The sequence below is a fragment of the Oncorhynchus mykiss genome, chromosome 23, assembly GCF_057628025.1.
Source record: "Oncorhynchus mykiss isolate SJ-2025 chromosome 23, ASM5762802v1, whole genome shotgun sequence".
Classification (NCBI taxonomy): domain Eukaryota; kingdom Metazoa; phylum Chordata; class Actinopteri; order Salmoniformes; family Salmonidae; genus Oncorhynchus; species Oncorhynchus mykiss.
In genome coordinates, this window is record NC_143044.1 from 53,707,501 (window position 1) to 53,727,500 (window position 20,000).

General features: G+C 46.9%; 1 protein-coding gene across 8 annotated transcripts in view; it reads left to right on the forward strand.

Annotated features, from left to right (window-relative positions):
• The window catches only part of wdpcp (WD repeat containing planar cell polarity effector), a 215,844-nt gene that overhangs the window by 130,026 nt on the left and 65,818 nt on the right, over positions 1–20,000 (forward strand). For all 8 annotated transcript variants that reach the window (XM_090217684.1, XM_090217686.1, XM_090217690.1 and 5 more), the window contains 2 exons: positions 17,129–17,561; positions 18,108–18,290. In XM_090217684.1, coding sequence (XP_090073810.1) covers positions 17,129–17,561; positions 18,108–18,290 — 616 coding nt within the window. The remainder of the gene's footprint in view (positions 1–17,128; positions 17,562–18,107; positions 18,291–20,000) is intronic.

Genomic DNA, 20,000 nt, shown 5'->3' on the forward strand with positions numbered 1-20,000 from the left:
TCCTCTCCTCTCCTCTCCTCTCCTCTCCTCTCCTCTCCTCTCCTCTCCTCTCCTCTCCTCTCTCCCTCCCTCCCTCCCTCCCTCCCTCCCTCATCCTTCCCTCTCCTCTCTCCTCCCTCCTCCCTCCCTGCCTCCCTCCCTCTCCTCTCCTCTCTCCTCCCTCCTCCCTCCCTGCCACCCTCCCTACCTCCCTCCCCTCCTCCCCTCTCCTCCCTCCCCTTCTCATCTCTCCTCCTTCCCTCCATCCCTCCCTCATCCCTCCCCACTCCCCACTCCCTCCTCTCTACTCCCTCCTCATTCCTTCCTCCCCTCTCCTCCCTCCCCTTCTCATCTCCCTCCCTCCCTCCTCCCCTCCTCCCCCGCCCTCCCTCTCCTCTTTCCTCCCTCACCTTCTCCTCCCTCCTCCCTCTCCTTCCTCCTCCTCCTCGCCTCCCCTCCCTCCCTCCCTCCCTCCCTCCTCCCTCCCTCCCTCCCTCCCTCCCTCCCTCCCTCCCTCCCTCCCTCCCTCCCTCCCTCTCCTCTTTCCACCTCTCCTCCCTCCTCCCCCTCTCCCCCTCCTCCCTCTTCTCCCTCTCTCCCCCTCTTCCCTCCTTCCTCCCTTCCTCCATTCCTCCCCCCCCTCTCCTCCTTCATGATTTTAAAGGAACATTAAAGTCCCCTTTCCTGAATCTAATGAAAGTGTTTGTCATTTTTCAAATGCGAGGTGTCAAATTAAGTGTGTGTGCTTTTGCGTACGTGCGTGTGTACCAGCGTGTGTTTGATGGCGCGGTGTGAAATTAAGCAAGCAGTTTATTTAAGAGGTGTGGAGAGAATCAAACACTCAGAGCTCATCTGAGGAGACGAAGGAGAAGAGAGCCAGAGACTTCAATCACTTCAAGCTCATATATATGTTCCTTTTGTTGAGCCAGCTATCTGCCATGCTAAGCCCATTTAACACTCACTCCCTGCATTTAAAACCCTGATTCCTGTTCCCTATGTGGTCTTAGTTCTATACAACACGACAAATATGATTTAGGATTTATTTAACATTTAGTTAACATTTTTAATGATTCCTGGAATTTCAGTGAAAAAAATAAGATGTTTTTATTTCAAGTCTGTTTTGTGTTCAGTGTCGGGGGAGATATTCTGTGTGTGTGTGTGTGTGTGTGTTGGGGGGGTCTGTGTGTGTGTGTGTTGGGGGGGTCTGTGTGTGTTTGTGTGGGGGGGTCTGTGTGTGTTTGTGTGGGGGGGTCTGTGTGTTTGTGTGGGGATAACATCCAATCCCTCCCTCCATGGTGTATCTAGATAACATCCAATCCCTCCCTCCATGGTGTATCTAGATAACATCCCATCTTCCCTCCACGGTGTCTCTAGATAACATCCATCCCTCTCTGGTCTCTCTAGATAACATCCCTCCCTCCATACTGACTCTAGATCACATCCATTCTTCCCTCCATGGTGTCTCTAGATAACATCCATCCCTCCCTCCATGGTCTCTCTAGATAACATTCTTCCCTCCATGGTGTATCTAGATAACATCCATTCTTCCCTCCATGATGTCTCTAGATAACATCCATTCTTCCCTCCATGGTGTTTCTAGATAACATCCATTCTTCCCTCCATGATGTCTCTAGATAACATCCATTCTTCCCTCCATGGTGTCTCTAGATAACATCCATTCTTCCCTCCATGGTGTCTCTAGATAACATCCATTCATCCCTCCATGATGTCTCTAGATAACATTATTCCATCCATGATGTCTCTAGATAACATCAATTTTTCCCTCCATGGTGTCTCTAGATAACATCCATCCCTCTACTGGTCTCTCTAGATAACATCCATCCCTCCCTGGTCTCTCTAGATAACATCCATCCCTCCCTCCATGGTGTATCTAGATAACATTCATTCATCCCTCCATGGTGTATCTAGATAACATCCAATCCCTCCCTCCATGGTGTATCTAGATAACATCCAATCCCTCCCTCCATGGTGTATCTAGATAACATCCAATCCCTCCCTCCATGGTGTATCTAGATAACATTCATGCATCCCTCCATGGTGTATCTAGATAACATCCAATCCCTCCCTCCATGGTGTATCTAGATAACATCCAATCCCTCCCTCCATGGTGTATCTAGATAACATTCATTCATCCCTCCATGGTGTATCTAGATAACATCCAATCCCTCCCTCCATGGTGTATCTAGATAACATCCAATCCCTCCCTCCATGGTGTCTCTAGATAACATTCTTCCCTCCATGGTGTCTCTAGATAACATCCATTCTTCACTCCATGGTGTCTCTAGATAACATTCTTCCCTGCATTGTGTCTCTAGATAACATCCATTCTTCACTCCATGGTGTCTCTAGATAACATCCATTCTTCCCTCCATGATGTCTCTAGATAACATCCAATCCCTCCCTCCATGGTGTCTCTAGATAACATTCTTCCCTCCATGATGTCTCTAGATAACATCCATTCTTCCCTCCATGATGTCTCTAGATAACATCCATTCTTCCCTCCATGATGTCTCTAGATAACATCTATTCTTCCCTCCATGATGTCTCTAGATAACATCCATTCTTCCCTCCATGGTGTCTCTAGATAACATTCATTCGTCCCTCCATGATGTCTCTAGATAACATCCATTCTTCACTCCATGGTGTCTCTAGATAACATCCATTCTTCACTCCATGATGTCTCTAGATAACATCCATTCTTCACTCCATGATGTCTCTAGATAACATCCATTCTTCACTCCATGGTGTCTCTAGATAACATCCATTCTTCACTCCATGATGTCTCTAGATAACATCCATTCTTCCCTCCATGATGTCTCTAGATAACATCCATTCTTCCCTCCATGATGTCTCTAGATAACATCCATTCTTCACTCCATGGTGTCTCTAGATAACATCCATTCTTCCATCCATGGTGTCTCTAGATAACATCCATTCTTCCCTCCATGATGTCTCTAGATAACATCCATTCTTCCCTCCATGATGTCTCTAGATAACATCCATTCTTCCCTCCATGATGTCTCTAGATAACATCCATTCTTCCCTCCATGATGTCTCTAGATAACATCCAATCCCTCCCTCCATGGTGTCTCTAGATAACATCCATTCTTCCCTCCATGGTGTCTCTAGATGACATCCATTCTTCCCTCCATGATGTCTCTAGATAACATCCATTCCTCCATCCATGGTGTCTCTAGATAACATCCATTCCTCCATCCATGATGTCTCTAGATAACATCCATTCTTCCCTCCATGGTGTCTCTAGATAACATCCATTCTTCCCTCCATGGTGTCTCTAGATAACATCCATTCCTCCATCCATGATGTCTCTAGATAACATCCATTCCTCCATCCATGATGTCTCTAGATAACATCCATTCTTCCCTCCATGGTGTCTCTAGATAACATTCTTCCCTCCATGATGTCTCTAGATAACATTCATCCCTCCATGATGTCTCTAGATAACATCCATTCTTCCCTCCATGGTGTCTCTAGATAACATCCATTCTTCCCTCCATGATGTCTCTAGATGACATCCATTCTTCCCTCCATGATGTCTCTAGATAACATCCATTCTTCCATCCATGATGTCTCTAGATAACATCCATTCTTCCATCCATGGTGTCTCTAGATAACATCCATTCTTCCCTCCATGATGTCTCTAGATAACATCCATTCTTCCCTCCATGATGTCTCTAGATGACATCCATTCTTCCCTCCATGGTGTCTCTAGATAACATCCATTCTTCACTCCATGATGTCTCTAGATAACATCCATTCTTCCCTCCATGATGTCTCTAGATGACATCCATTCTTCCCTCCATGATGTCTCTAGATAACATCCATTCTTCACTCCATGATGTCTCTAGATAACATCCATTCTTCCCTCCATGATGTCTCTAGATAACATCCATTCATCCCTCCATGATGTCTCTAGATAACATCCATTCTTCCCTCCATGGTGTCTCTAGATAACATCCATTCTTCCCTCCATGGTCTCTCTAGATAACATCCATTCTTCCCTCCATGATGTCTCTAGATAACATCCATTCTTCCCTCCATGATGTCTCTAGATAACATCCATTCTTCACTCCATGGTGTCTCTAGATAACATCCATTCTTCCATCCATGGTGTCTCTAGATAACATCCATTCTTCCCTCCATGATGTCTCTAGATAACATCCATTCTTCCCTCCATGATGTCTCTAGATAACATCCATTCTTCCCTCCATGATGTCTCTAGATAACATCCATTCTTCCCTCCATGATGTCTCTAGATAACATCCAATCCCTCCCTCCATGGTGTCTCTAGATAACATCCATTCTTCCCTCCATGGTGTCTCTAGATGACATCCATTCTTCCCTCCATGATGTCTCTAGATAACATCCATTCCTCCATCCATGGTGTCTCTAGATAACATCCATTCCTCCATCCATGATGTCTCTAGATAACATCCATTCTTCCCTCCATGGTGTCTCTAGATAACATCCATTCTTCCCTCCATGGTGTCTCTAGATAACATCCATTCCTCCATCCATGATGTCTCTAGATAACATCCATTCCTCCATCCATGATGTCTCTAGATAACATCCATTCTTCCCTCCATGGTGTCTCTAGATAACATTCTTCCCTCCATGATGTCTCTAGATAACATTCATCCCTCCATGATGTCTCTAGATAACATCCATTCTTCCCTCCATGGTGTCTCTAGATAACATCCATTCTTCCCTCCATGATGTCTCTAGATGACATCCATTCTTCCCTCCATGATGTCTCTAGATAACATCCATTCTTCCATCCATGATGTCTCTAGATAACATCCATTCTTCCATCCATGGTGTCTCTAGATAACATCCATTCTTCCCTCCATGATGTCTCTAGATAACATCCATTCTTCCCTCCATGATGTCTCTAGATGACATCCATTCTTCCCTCCATGGTGTCTCTAGATAACATCCATTCTTCACTCCATGATGTCTCTAGATAACATCCATTCTTCCCTCCATGATGTCTCTAGATGACATCCATTCTTCCCTCCATGATGTCTCTAGATAACATCCATTCTTCACTCCATGATGTCTCTAGATAACATCCATTCTTCCCTCCATGATGTCTCTAGATAACATCCATTCATCCCTCCATGATGTCTCTAGATAACATCCATTCTTCCCTCCATGGTGTCTCTAGATAACATCCATTCTTCCCTCCATGGTCTCTCTAGATAACATCCATTCTTCCCTCCATGATGTCTCTAGATAACATCCATTCTTCCCTCCATGATGTCTCTAGATAACATCCATTCTTCCATTCATGGTGTATCTAGATAACATTAATTCATCCCTCCATGGTGTATCTAGATAACATCCAATCCCTCCCTCCATGGTGTATCTAGATAACATTAATTCATCCCTCCATGGTGACTCTAGATAACATCCAATCCCTCCCTCCATGGTGTATCTAGATAACATTCATTCATCCCTCCATGGTGACTCTAGATAACATCCATTCTTCCCTCCATGATGTCTCTAGATAACATCCATTCTTCCCTCCATGGTGTCTCTAGATAACATTCTTCCCTCCATGGTGTTTCTAGATAACATCCATTCTTCCCTCCATGGTGACTCTAGATAACATTATTCCATCCATGATGTCTCTAGATAACATCCATTCTTCCCTCCATGATGTCTCTAGATAACATCCATTCTTCCCTCCATGATGTCTCTAGATAACATCCATTCTTCCCTCCATGGTGTCTCTAGATAACATCCATTCATCCCTCCATGGTGTCTCTAGATAACATCCATTCTTCCCTCCATGGTGTCTCTAGATAACATCCATTCTTCCCTCCATGATGTCTCTAGATAACATCCATTCTTCCATCCATGGTCTCTCTAGATAACATCCATTCTTCCCTCCATGGTGTCTCTAGATAACATCCATTCATCCCTCCATGGTGTCTCTAGATAACATCCATTCTTCCCTCCATGATGTCTCTAGATAACATCCATTCTTCACTCCATGGTGTCTCTAGATAACATCCATTCTTCCATCCATGGTGTCTCTAGATAACATCCATTCTTCCCTCCATGATGTCTCTAGATAACATCCATTCTTCCCTCCATGATGTCTCTAGATAACATCCATTCTTCCCTCCATGATGTCTCTAGATAACATCCATTCTTCCCTCCATGATGTCTCTAGATAACATCCAATCCCTCCCTCCATGGTGTCTCTAGATAACATCCATTCTTCCCTCCATGGTGTCTCTAGATGACATCCATTCTTCCCTCCATGATGTCTCTAGATAACATCCATTCCTCCATCCATGGTGTCTCTAGATAACATCCATTCCTCCATCCATGATGTCTCTAGATAACATCCATTCTTCCCTCCATGGTGTCTCTAGATAACATCCATTCTTCCCTCCATGGTGTCTCTAGATAACATCCATTCCTCCATCCATGATGTCTCTAGATAACATCCATTCCTCCATCCATGATGTCTCTAGATAACATCCATTCTTCCCTCCATGGTGTCTCTAGATAACATTCTTCCCTCCATGATGTCTCTAGATAACATTCATCCCTCCATGATGTCTCTAGATAACATCCATTCTTCCCTCCATGGTGTCTCTAGATAACATCCATTCTTCCCTCCATGATGTCTCTAGATGACATCCATTCTTCCCTCCATGATGTCTCTAGATAACATCCATTCTTCCATCCATGATGTCTCTAGATAACATCCATTCTTCCATCCATGGTGTCTCTAGATAACATCCATTCTTCCCTCCATGATGTCTCTAGATAACATCCATTCTTCCCTCCATGATGTCTCTAGATGACATCCATTCTTCCCTCCATGGTGTCTCTAGATAACATCCATTCTTCACTCCATGATGTCTCTAGATAACATCCATTCTTCCCTCCATGATGTCTCTAGATGACATCCATTCTTCCCTCCATGATGTCTCTAGATAACATCCATTCTTCACTCCATGATGTCTCTAGATAACATCCATTCTTCCCTCCATGATGTCTCTAGATAACATCCATTCATCCCTCCATGATGTCTCTAGATAACATCCATTCTTCCCTCCATGGTGTCTCTAGATAACATCCATTCTTCCCTCCATGGTCTCTCTAGATAACATCCATTCTTCCCTCCATGATGTCTCTAGATAACATCCATTCTTCCCTCCATGATGTCTCTAGATAACATCCATTCTTCACTCCATGGTGTCTCTAGATAACATCCATTCTTCCATCCATGGTGTCTCTAGATAACATCCATTCTTCCCTCCATGATGTCTCTAGATAACATCCATTCTTCCCTCCATGATGTCTCTAGATAACATCCATTCTTCCCTCCATGATGTCTCTAGATAACATCCATTCTTCCCTCCATGATGTCTCTAGATAACATCCAATCCCTCCCTCCATGGTGTCTCTAGATAACATCCATTCTTCCCTCCATGGTGTCTCTAGATGACATCCATTCTTCCCTCCATGATGTCTCTAGATAACATCCATTCCTCCATCCATGGTGTCTCTAGATAACATCCATTCCTCCATCCATGATGTCTCTAGATAACATCCATTCTTCCCTCCATGGTGTCTCTAGATAACATCCATTCTTCCCTCCATGGTGTCTCTAGATAACATCCATTCCTCCATCCATGATGTCTCTAGATAACATCCATTCCTCCATCCATGATGTCTCTAGATAACATCCATTCTTCCCTCCATGGTGTCTCTAGATAACATTCTTCCCTCCATGATGTCTCTAGATAACATTCATCCCTCCATGATGTCTCTAGATAACATCCATTCTTCCCTCCATGGTGTCTCTAGATAACATCCATTCTTCCCTCCATGATGTCTCTAGATGACATCCATTCTTCCCTCCATGATGTCTCTAGATAACATCCATTCTTCCATCCATGATGTCTCTAGATAACATCCATTCTTCCATCCATGGTGTCTCTAGATAACATCCATTCTTCCCTCCATGATGTCTCTAGATAACATCCATTCTTCCCTCCATGATGTCTCTAGATGACATCCATTCTTCCCTCCATGGTGTCTCTAGATAACATCCATTCTTCACTCCATGATGTCTCTAGATAACATCCATTCTTCCCTCCATGATGTCTCTAGATGACATCCATTCTTCCCTCCATGATGTCTCTAGATAACATCCATTCTTCACTCCATGATGTCTCTAGATAACATCCATTCTTCCCTCCATGATGTCTCTAGATAACATCCATTCATCCCTCCATGATGTCTCTAGATAACATCCATTCTTCCCTCCATGGTGTCTCTAGATAACATCCATTCTTCCCTCCATGGTCTCTCTAGATAACATCCATTCTTCCCTCCATGATGTCTCTAGATAACATCCATTCTTCCCTCCATGATGTCTCTAGATAACATCCATTCTTCCATTCATGGTGTATCTAGATAACATTAATTCATCCCTCCATGGTGTATCTAGATAACATCCAATCCCTCCCTCCATGGTGTATCTAGATAACATTAATTCATCCCTCCATGGTGACTCTAGATAACATCCAATCCCTCCCTCCATGGTGTATCTAGATAACATTCATTCATCCCTCCATGGTGACTCTAGATAACATCCATTCTTCCCTCCATGATGTCTCTAGATAACATCCATTCTTCCCTCCATGGTGTCTCTAGATAACATTCTTCCCTCCATGGTGTTTCTAGATAACATCCATTCTTCCCTCCATGGTGACTCTAGATAACATTATTCCATCCATGATGTCTCTAGATAACATCCATTCTTCCCTCCATGATGTCTCTAGATAACATCCATTCTTCCCTCCATGATGTCTCTAGATAACATCCATTCTTCCCTCCATGGTGTCTCTAGATAACATCCATTCATCCCTCCATGGTGTCTCTAGATAACATCCATTCTTCCCTCCATGGTGTCTCTAGATAACATCCATTCTTCCCTCCATGATGTCTCTAGATAACATCCATTCTTCCATCCATGGTCTCTCTAGATAACATCCATTCTTCCCTCCATGGTGTCTCTAGATAACATCCATTCATCCCTCCATGGTGTCTCTAGATAACATCCATTCTTCCCTCCATGGTGTCTCTAGATAACATCCATTCTTCCCTCCATGATGTCTCTAGATAACATCCATTCATCCATCCATGGTGTATCTAGATAACATCCATTCTTCCTTCCATGGTGTATCTAGATAACATCCAATCCCTCCCTCCATGGTGTATCTAGATAACATTAATTCATCCCTCCATGGTGTATCTAGATAACATCCAATCCCTCCCTCCATGGTGTATCTAGATAACATTAATTCATCCCTCCATGGTGACTCTAGATAACATCCAATCCCTCCCTCCATGGTGTATCTAGATAACATTCATTCATCCCTCCATGGTGACTCTAGATAACATCCATTCTTCCCTCCATGATGTCTCTAGATGACATCCATTCTTCCCTCCATGATGTCTCTAGATAACATCCATTCTTCCCTCCATGGTGTCTCTAGATAACATCCATTCTTCCCTCCATGATGTCTCTAGATAACATCCATTCTTCCATCCATGGTGTCTCTAGATAACATCCATTCTTCACTCCATGATGTCTCTAGATAACATCCATTCTTCACTCCATGATGTCTCTAGATAACATCCATTCTTCCATTCATGGTGTCTCTAGATAACATCCATTCTTCCCTCCATGGTGTCTCTAGATAACATCCAATCTTCCCTCCATGATGTCTCTAGATAACATCCATTCTTCCCTCCATGATGTCTCTAGATAACATCCAATCCCTCCCTCCATGGTGTATCTAGATAACATCCATTCTTCCCTCCATGGTGTCTCTAGATAACATTCTTCCATCCATGATGTCTCTAGATAACATCCATTCTTCCCTCCATGGTGTCTCTAGATAACATCCATTCTTCCCTCCATGGTGTTTCTAGATAACATCCATTCTTCCATTCATGGTGTCTCTAGATAACATCCATTCTTCCCTCCATGATGTCTCTAGATAACATCCATTCTTCCCTCCATGGTGTCTCTAGATAACATCCATTCTTCCCTCCATGATGTCTCTAGATAACATCCATTCCTCCCTCCATGGTGTCTCTAGATAACATCCATTCTTCCCTCCATGATGTCTCTAGATAACATCCATTCTTCCATTCATGGTGTCTCTAGATAACATCCATTCTTCCCTCCATGGTGTCTCTAGATAACATCCCTCCACTGTGTCTCTAGATAACATCCCTCCTCTGTGTCTCTAGATAACATCCCTCCACTGTGTCTCTAGATAACATCCCTCCACTGTGTCTCAAGATAACATCCCTCCACTGTGTCTCAAGATAACATCCCTCCACTGTGTCTCTAGATAACATCCCTCCACTGTGTCTCTAGATAACATCCCTCCACTGTGTCTCTAGATAACATCCCTCCACTGTGTCTCAAGATAACATCCCTCCACTGTGTCTCTAGATAACATCCCTCCTCTGTGTCTCTAGATAACATCCCTCCACTGTGTCTCTAGATAACATCCCTCTACTGTGTCTCTAGATAACATCCCTCCATGGTGTCTCTAGATAACATCCCTCCACTGTGTCTCTAGATAACATCCCTCCACTGTGTCTCTAGATAACATCCCTCTACTGTGTCTCTAGATAACATCCCTCTACTGTGTCTCTAGATAACATCCCTCCACTGTGTCTCTAGATAACATCCCTCCACTGTGTCTCTAGATAACATCACTCCACTGTGTCTCTAGATAACATCTCTCCACTGTGTCTCAAGATAACATCCCTCCACTGTGTCTCTAGATAACATCCCTCCTCTGTGTCTCTAGATAACATCCCTCCACTGTGTCTCTAGATAACATCCCTCTACTGTGTCTCTAGATAACATCCCTCCACTGTGTCTCTAGATAACATCCCTCCACTGTGTCTCTAGATAACATCACTCCACTGTGTCTCTAGATAACATCCCTCCACTGTGTCTCTAGATAACATCTCTCCACTGTGTCTCAAGATAACATCCCTCCACTGTGTCTCTAGATAACATCCCTCCATGGTGTCTCTAGATAACATCCATGGTGTCTCTAGATAACATTCCTCCATGGTGTCTCTAGATAACATCCCTCCACTGTGTCTCTAGATAACATCTCTCCACTGTGTCTCTAGATAACATCCCTCCACTGTGTCTCTAGATAACATCCCTCCACTGTGTCTCTAGATAACATCCCTCCACTGTGTCTCTAGATAACATCCCTCCACTGTGTCTCTAGATAACATCAGGACTGAAAGTGGAAAAAATGATTGTTTTTCTTTAGTTAGACACCAAACAAATAATGAAACTCAGTCAAAGGACAGCAGCATTGTTTCCTCAATATAGAACAAAACGTTGAATTAATGACTTAGATTCAATGCTCTGTATTTGCTGAAATGTAACAATTTGTGTTATGATTTCAGATTTTCAGAAGACCTCTTAGATTTGTGTTACACCAACGGTTAAGGTCTGAACAGCGCTGTATAGTCTTACAGCTACTGTGTGTGTGTGTGTGTGTGTGTGTGTGTGTATGTGTGTGTGTGTGTGCCCATGTTTGTGTACATGTTGACTTTGTCTAACCGTACCAACCTTCTACCCCCCACCCCCCCCCCCCCCCAAGCTTATTAATTCTCATCACCAAAACGTCCCTCCACCCTCTCCCTCCCTTCACTCACCCCCCTCCCTCCCCTCTCCCTGCCCCCCTCACTCACTCCCTTCACTCACATCCCTCCCTCCCCCCCCATCCCTCCTTCACTCTGTCTCTGCCCCTGTCTTTCTGTGCTCTGTGAGCTGTGTAATTGTCTGTGTGAGGCCCGGTGCTGTGAACAAGGGGCCAGGCTCTCAGCTGGCCCCACCCCTGTTATCTTCCCAGTGCCGGGGAAGGAGAGGAGAACAACAGAGAAGAATAGTTTGGACCAGTCACTGAAACCAATAGACAGGAGTAGTCCCAAACCTGCTTACTATGGAGGAGACAGTCTCCCTACCAACAAATGAGGGAGAGGGAAATGAGGGAGGTCCTACTCCTATCCCTACTCCTATCCCTACCCCTGCTCCTACCCCTACCCCTGCTCCTACTCCTAACCCTCCCCCTACTCCTATCTCTACTCCTATCTCTACTCCTACTCCATACCCCTACCCATACTCCTTTCCCTTCTCTTTTCCCTACTCCTACTCCTACCCCTACTCCTACTCCTATCCCTGCTCCTACCCCTGCTCCTACCCCTACTCCTACCCCTATCCCTGCTCCTACTCCTACCCCTATCCCTGCTCCTACTCCTACCCCTATCCCTGCTCCTATCCCTACCCCTCCTCCTACCCCTGCTCCTACTCCTACTCCTATCCCTACTCCTATCCCTACCCCTGCTCTTACCCCTGCTCCTACTCCTACCCCTATCCCTGCTCCTACTTCTACCCCTATCACTATCCCTACCCCTACTTCTACCCCTATCACTATCCCTACTCCTACCCCTACTTCTACCCCTATCACAATCCCTACTCCTACCCCTATCACTATCCCTACACCTACTTCTACCCCTATCACTATCCCTACTCCTACCCCTATCACTATCCCTACCCCTACTTCTACCCCTATCACTATCCCTACCCCTACTTCTACCCCTATCACTATCCCTACCCCTACTTCTACCCCTATCACTATCCCTACTCCTACCCCTACTCCTACCCCTATCACTATCCCTACCCCTACTTCTACCCCTATCACTATCCCTACCCCTACTTCTACCCCATCACAATCCCTACCCCTACTCCTATCACTATCCCTACCCCTACTCCTACCCCTACCCCTATCACTAACCCTACTCCTATCCCTACCCCTACTCCTACCCCTACTCCTACCCCTAACCCTACTCCTACCCCTATCACTATCCCTACTCCTATCCCTACCCCTCCTCCTACCCCTACTCCTACCCCTACCCCTACTCCTATCCCTATCACTATCCCTACTCCTACCCCTATCACTATCCCTACCCCTACTCCTATCCCTATCACTATCCCTACCCCTACTCCTATCCCTATCACTATCCCTACCCCTACTTCTACTCCTATCACAATCCCTACCCCTACTTCTATCCCTATCACTATCCCTACTCCTACCCCTATCACTATCCCTACCCCTACTTCTACCCCTATCACTATCCCTACCCCTACTCCTAACCCTACTCCTATCCCTACCCCTACTCCTATCCCTACCCCTATCACTATCACTATCCCTACTCCTATCCCTACCCCTACTCATATCCCTACCCCTACTCCTACCCCTATCACTATCCCTACCCCTACTTCTGCCCCTATCACTATCCCTACCCCTACTTCTACCCCTATCACTATCCCTACTCCTACCCCTATCACTATCCCTACCCTTACCTCTACTCCTACCCCTATCACTATCCCTACCCCTACTCCTATCCCTACCCCTACTCCTATCCCTACCCCTACTCCTACCCCTACTCCTAGCTGTTGTTGAGGAGTGGGAGGGGAGGGGAGGTGTAGCTACCAGCTAGTCCTAGTGAGGAGTGGGAGGGGGGGGGGGGGTGTAGCTACCAGCTAGTCCTGTTGAGGAGTGGGAGGGGGGGGGGGGTGTAGCTACCAGCTAGTCCTGTTGAGGAGTGGGAGGGGAGGTGTAGCTACCAGCTAGTCCTGTTTTGGTGGGATCAGGGGGATTTGAAGAGGATAGTCAGGGTAATAACTAAGAGGTGTGGTGATAAGTGTAGTCTAGGTGTGTGGTAGTCAGGGTAATAACTAAGAGGTGTGGTGATAAGTGTAGTCTAGGTGTGTGGTAGTCAGGGTAATAACTAAGAGGTGTGGTGATAAGTGTAGTCTAGGTGTATGGTAGTCAGGGTAATAACTAAGAGGTGTGGTGATAAGTGTAGTCTAGGTGTATGGTAGTCAGGGTAATAACTAAGAGGTGTGGTGATAAGTGTAGTCTAGGTGTGTGACAGAGTGTACGTCTGAGGAGCTGAAGAGTGTGTGTGTGTGTGTGTGTGAAGTGTGTGTGAGTGTAGTGTGAGGCCCAGCCCTGCAGTCGGGGCAGTACCCAGAGAATGGGGGTCTGTGGCTGGGGCAGGTGTGGCTCACCATGAGGCTGGCAAAATGCCAACCCTCCACCCTCCCCTTAACCTCTGCCTCTCACACACACTCTTAAGCACACACACACACACACACACACACACACACACTCTCTTTCACTCATCCCCCTTTCTGTGCTGTCAGCACCTCCTCCCCTGCCCACCCCCCTGGGGTGCAAGCAGGAGCTGGCTCGAGGGGATTATGGGAAGAAAAAAAGGAGCCTAAAACAGTCATCTGTTTCCTTCCTGTTGTATTCCCAAATGGCACCCTATTCCCTATTTAGTGCACTGCTTGCGACCAGGGTCCATAGTGGAGCCCAAAGGGATCTGGTCTAAAGTAGTGCACTGTAATAGGGGAATAGTGCTCCGGTCTAAAGTAGTGCACTATAATAGGGGAATAGTGCTCTGGTCTAAAGTAGTGCACTATAATAGGGGAATAGTGCTCCGGTCTAAAGTAGTGCACTGTAATAGGGGAATAGGGAACCATTTGTGACTCAGCCCATGGTGGGCAAAACCTGCCTAAGTCTCTTCTTGGCAGAGCCTGACAAACTACCAGCTTTGTTTTGCACCAGGCAGGCAGGGAGATAGGGAGACAGAGAGGCAGGGAGGGAGGGGGGGAGGCAGGGAGATAGGGAGACAGAGAGGCAGGGAGGGAGACTAACCAATAGGGAGGGATGGAGATAGACAGGCAGGGAGGGACAGAGGGAGACAGACAGACAGGGGGGGAGAGAGGCAGGGAGGGAGACTAACCAATAGGGAGGGATGGAGATAGACAGGCAGGGAGGGAGGGAGGGAGACAAGCAGGGAGGGAGGCAAGGGAGGGAGACAGGAAGGAAGGGAGGGAGACTGACAGGGAGGGAGACTGACCGATAGAGAGGGAGGGAGACAGGAAGGAAGGGAGGAAGACTGACAAGGAGGGAGACTGATTGATAGGGATGGAGGGAGACAGGAAGGAAGGGAGGGAGACTGACAGGGAGGGAGACTGACCGATAGGGATGGAGGGAGACAGGAAGGAAGGGAGGGAGACTGACAGGGAGGGAGGGAGACTGACCGATAGGGAGGGAGGGAGACTGACTGATAGGGATGGAGGGAGACAGGAAGTAAGGAAGGGAGACTGACAGGGAGGGAGACTGACCGATAGGGAGGGAGGGAGACTGACTGATAGGGATGGAGGGAGACAGGAAGGAAGGGAGGGAGACTGACAGGGAGGTAGGGAGGGAGACTGACCGATAGGGAGGGAGCGAGACGGACCGATTGGGAGGCAGGGAGACAGGAAGGAAGGGAGGGAGGGAGACTGACAGGGAGGGAGACTGACCGATAGGGATGGAGGGAGACAGGAAGGAAGGGAGGGAGACTGACAGGGAGGGAGACTGACCGATAGGGAGGGAGGGAGACTGACTGATAGGGATGGAGGGAGACAGGAAGGAAGGGAGGGAGACTGACAGGGAGGGAGACTGACCGATAGGGATGGAGGGAGACTGAATGATAGGGGTGGAGGGAGACAGGAAGGAAGGGAGGGAGGGAGACTGACAGGGAGGGAGGGAGACTGACTGATAGGGATGGAGGGAGACAGGGAGGGAGACTGACAGGGAGGGAGACTGACCGATAGGGAGGGAGGGAGACTGATTGATAGGGATGGAGGGAGACAGGAAGGAAGGGAGGGAGGGAGACTGACCGATAGGGATGGAGGGACAAAATCAGGCACGGAGGGAGACTGACCGATAGGGATGGAGGGAGACAGGAAGGAAGCGAGGGAGACTGACCGATAGGGATGGAGGGAGACTGACCGATAGGGATGGAGGGAGACAGGAAGGAAGGGAGGGAGACTGACCGATAGGGATGGAGGGAGACAGGAAGGAAGGGAGGCAGGCTGACCGATAGGGATGGAGGGAGACTGACCGATAGGGATGGAGGGAGACTGACCGATAGGGATGGAGGGAGACAGGAAGGGAGGGAGGGAGACTGACCGATAGGGATGGAGGGAGACAGGAAGGAAGGGAGGGAGACTGACCAATAGGGATGGAGGGAGACAGGAAGGAAGGGAGGCAGGCTGACAGGGAGGGAGACTGACCGATAGGGATGGAGGGAGACAGGAAGGAAGGGAGGGAGGGAGACTGACAGGGAGGGAGACTAGCTAAATTAATTACAGTCAGGCTGTCACTGTAGCTACACGACATCTATTGTTTGTGTTGCAGTGTTCTGTGTCAGCAGGTGACCGACTTTCTGTCGTTTGTGGGGTTCAATTCAATACAGCTTTATTTGTCCCCTTGAGGCAATTTACGCACCTAGGCAGTGGTATTGTTTGTTGTTTAGTGCATATGTGAAGTAGACTGGTCGGAAATGTGCCAGGAAAACATTTATGACCTTGAGTTGAATGGAGCACTTATCATTGGCTTGTTTGATTGACACTCCATCTCTAGAGGCTGTAGTGAAGCTACACTGTTATTGTTCTCTCTCTCTCTCTCTGAGTCTCTCTCTTTCTCTCTCTCTCTCTCTCTCTGAGTCTCTCTCTCTTTCTCTCTCTGAGTCTCTCTGTCTCTCTGTCTGTTTTTCTGTCTGTCTGTGTCTCTGTCTCCGTCTGTGTCTCTGTCTCTGTGTGTGTGTCTCTCTCTCTCTTTCTCTCCTCCTCTGTCTAGCCCGTCTCTCTCTCTCTCTCTCTCTCTCTCTCCTCCTCTGTCTAGCCCGTCTCTCTCTCTCTCTCTCTCTCTCTCTCTCTCTCTCTCTCTCTCTCTCTCTCCTCCTCTGTCTAGCCCGTCTCTCTCTCTCTCTCTCTCTCCTCCTCTGTCTATCCCGTCTCTCTCTCTCTCTCTATCTCTCTCCTCCTCTGTCTATCCCGTCTCTCTCTCTCTCTCTCTCTCCTCCTCTGTCTATCCCATCTCTCTCTCTCTCTCCTCCTCTGTCTATCCCGTCTCTCTCTCTCTCTCCTCCTCTGTCTAACCTGTCTCTCTCTCCCCTCCAGGTGCTCAGCTCCATGTGTACTGAGGGTGACCTGTTGGATCTCTGCTTCAGTCTCCTGCAGCCGTACCAGCTTCTGTCCGTGGAGCTGCCTGAAGGACCCCAAGGATCCCACACCACCACCACCACCGGGACGTCCTGGGCAGATGCCTGTGTGTACGAGTGCGCCCGCGGCCGCCTCCAACGTCTCTCGGCGACCCGTATCCCCGTCTCCTCGCGCCCTGTCTCCTGCTGCCGCCACCCCTCCTCAACCACCCTGCTACTGGGCCTCAGCGACTCCTCTCTGGTCCTCTACGATGAGAGGAGAGGGGTGTCGCTGCTTGCCCCCTGCCCCATCCCGCCCGTCCTTGTGGCCTGGCACCCTGCAGGGGGGGTGGTGGTGGTGGGGGGAGGCCAGGGGGAACTGATGGCTCTGGATCTTGGCTTGGCTCCTCTAGGTATAAACAACTATTATTTTTGACCGGCCAGCACTCACTTTTCACCCATGTTTAAATATATTGTTGAGCATTTTGTATGTTTTATTGAACAGAGGAGAGACAGTGAGGGGTAGAGAGTGTGTCACAAGGTCATTGGGCCGGATTCCAACCAATGCCGACAGCGCTAGACATCTGTGCTGTAGGCGAATGGACTGACTGCTCGACCACAACGTTCACTTGAATAGAAGTGGCAACAGAAGCTTTGTTTTAACATGTCTTAGTGGACCACATAGTGAGGTCCGTCTCAGCGTGCAGCTTCCTCAGAGTGTGGTGTGTACGACACACACACCTGAATGGCCTTTCTGTAATAGTCAGACAGATCCATTATACCTGCAGCTTCATTATCTTACAATATACCATTCATTATACAGCATAAAATACTCTCTATTCTAATAACACTTTGTTTTCTGTCATTTTGTGTTGTTTAGACCTGTTGTGTATGAAATAATAATGTAAATAAATGTTAATTAGATGGATTAATCATTTGTAATGATTTTGCCCCTCTAGGGTTGACCCTAGTGGGAGAGGACCCATCCCCAGCCACCACCACTCTGAGGCTTGCCCAGCATCTGCACTGTCCTGGGGGGCTGGAGGGGCTGTGGTGGGCTGGGGGGACGGGGCTGGAGGGAGCTGATACACTGTTGCTGGCCTTCCATGGAGGGCCACTGGCCGCACTGAGGTTCAGACTGGGTGGGTGGAGTGGACAGTACCATGTGTCTCTCTCTCTCTCTCTGTCTGTCTCTCTCTCTCTGTCTCTCTCGCTCACTGTCTGTCTCTCTCGCTCGCTGTCTGTCTCTCTTGCTGTCTGTCTGTGTCTCGCTGTCTGTCTGTCCCTCTCTCTGTCTCTCTCTGTCTCTGTCTCTCTCTGTCTCGCTCTCTGTCTCTCTCTGTCTCTCTCTCTGTGTCTCTTGGTCTCTGTCTCTCTGTGTCTCTCGGTCTCTGTCTCTCTCGCTGTCTGTCTGTCTCTCTCTCGCTGTCTGTCTCTCTCTCTCTCGCTGTCTGTCTCTCTCTCAATTCAATTCAATTCAAGGGCTTTATTGGCATGGGAAACATGTGTTAACATTGCCAAAGCAAGTGAGGTAGACAACATACAAAGTGAATATATAAAGTGAAAAACAACAAAAATTAACAGTAAACATTACACATACAGAGGTTTCAAAACAGTCAAGACATTACAAATGTCATATTATATATATATACAGTGTTTTAACAATGTACAAATGGTTAAAGGACACAAGATAAAATAAATAAGCATAAATATGGGTTGTATTTACAATGGTGTGTGTTCTTCACTGGTTGCCCTTTTCTCGTGGCAACAGGTCATACATCTTGCTGCTGTGATGGCAACACTGTGGAATTTCACCCAGTAGATATGGGAGTTTTTCAAAATTGGATTTGTTTTCGAATTCTTTGTGGATCTGTGTAATCTGAGGGAAATATGTCTCTCTAATATGGTCATACATTGGGCAGGAGGTTAGGAAGTGCAGCTCAGTTTCCACCTCATTTTGTGGGCATTGAGCGCATAGCCTGTCTTCTCTTGAGAGCCATGTCTTCCTTCGGCGGCCTTTCTCAATAGCAAGGCTATGCTCACTGAGTCTGTACACAGTCAAAGCTTTCCTTAATTTTGGGTCAGTCACAGTAGTCAGGTATTCTGCCGCTGTGTATTCTCTGTTTAGGGCCAAATAGCATTCTAGTTTGCTCTGTTTTTTTGTTAATTCTTTCCAATGTGTCAAGTAATTATCTTTTTGTTTTCTCATGATTTGGTTGGGTCTAATTGTGCTGTTGTCCTGGGGCTCTGTAGGGTGTGTTTGTGTTTGTGAACAGAGCCCCAGGACCAGCTTGCTTAGGGGACTCTTCTCCAGGTTCATCTCTCTGTAGGTGATGGCTTTGTTATGGAAGGTTTGTGAATCGCTTCCTTTTAGGTGGTTGTAGAATTTAACGGCTCTTTTCTGGATTTTGATAATTAGTGGGTATCGGCCTAATTCTGCTCTGCATGCATTATTTGGTGTTCTACGTTGTACACGGAGGATATTTTTGCAGAATTCTGCGTGCAGAGTCTCAATTTGGTGTTTGTCCCATTTTGTGAAGTATTGGTTGGTGAGCGGACCCCAGACCTCACAACCATAAAGGGCAATGGGCTCTATGACTGATTCAAGTATTTTTAGCCAAATCCTAATTGGTATGTTGAAATTTATGTTTCTTTTGATGGCATAGAATGCCCTTCTTGCCTTGTCTCTCAGATCGTTCACAGCTTTGTGGAAGTTACCTGTGGCGCTGATGTTTAGGCCAAGGTATGTATAGTTTTTTGTGTGCTCTAGGGCAACAGTGTCTAGATGGAATTTGTATTTGTGGTCCTGGTGACTGGATCTTTTTTTGGAACACCATTATTTTGGTCTTACT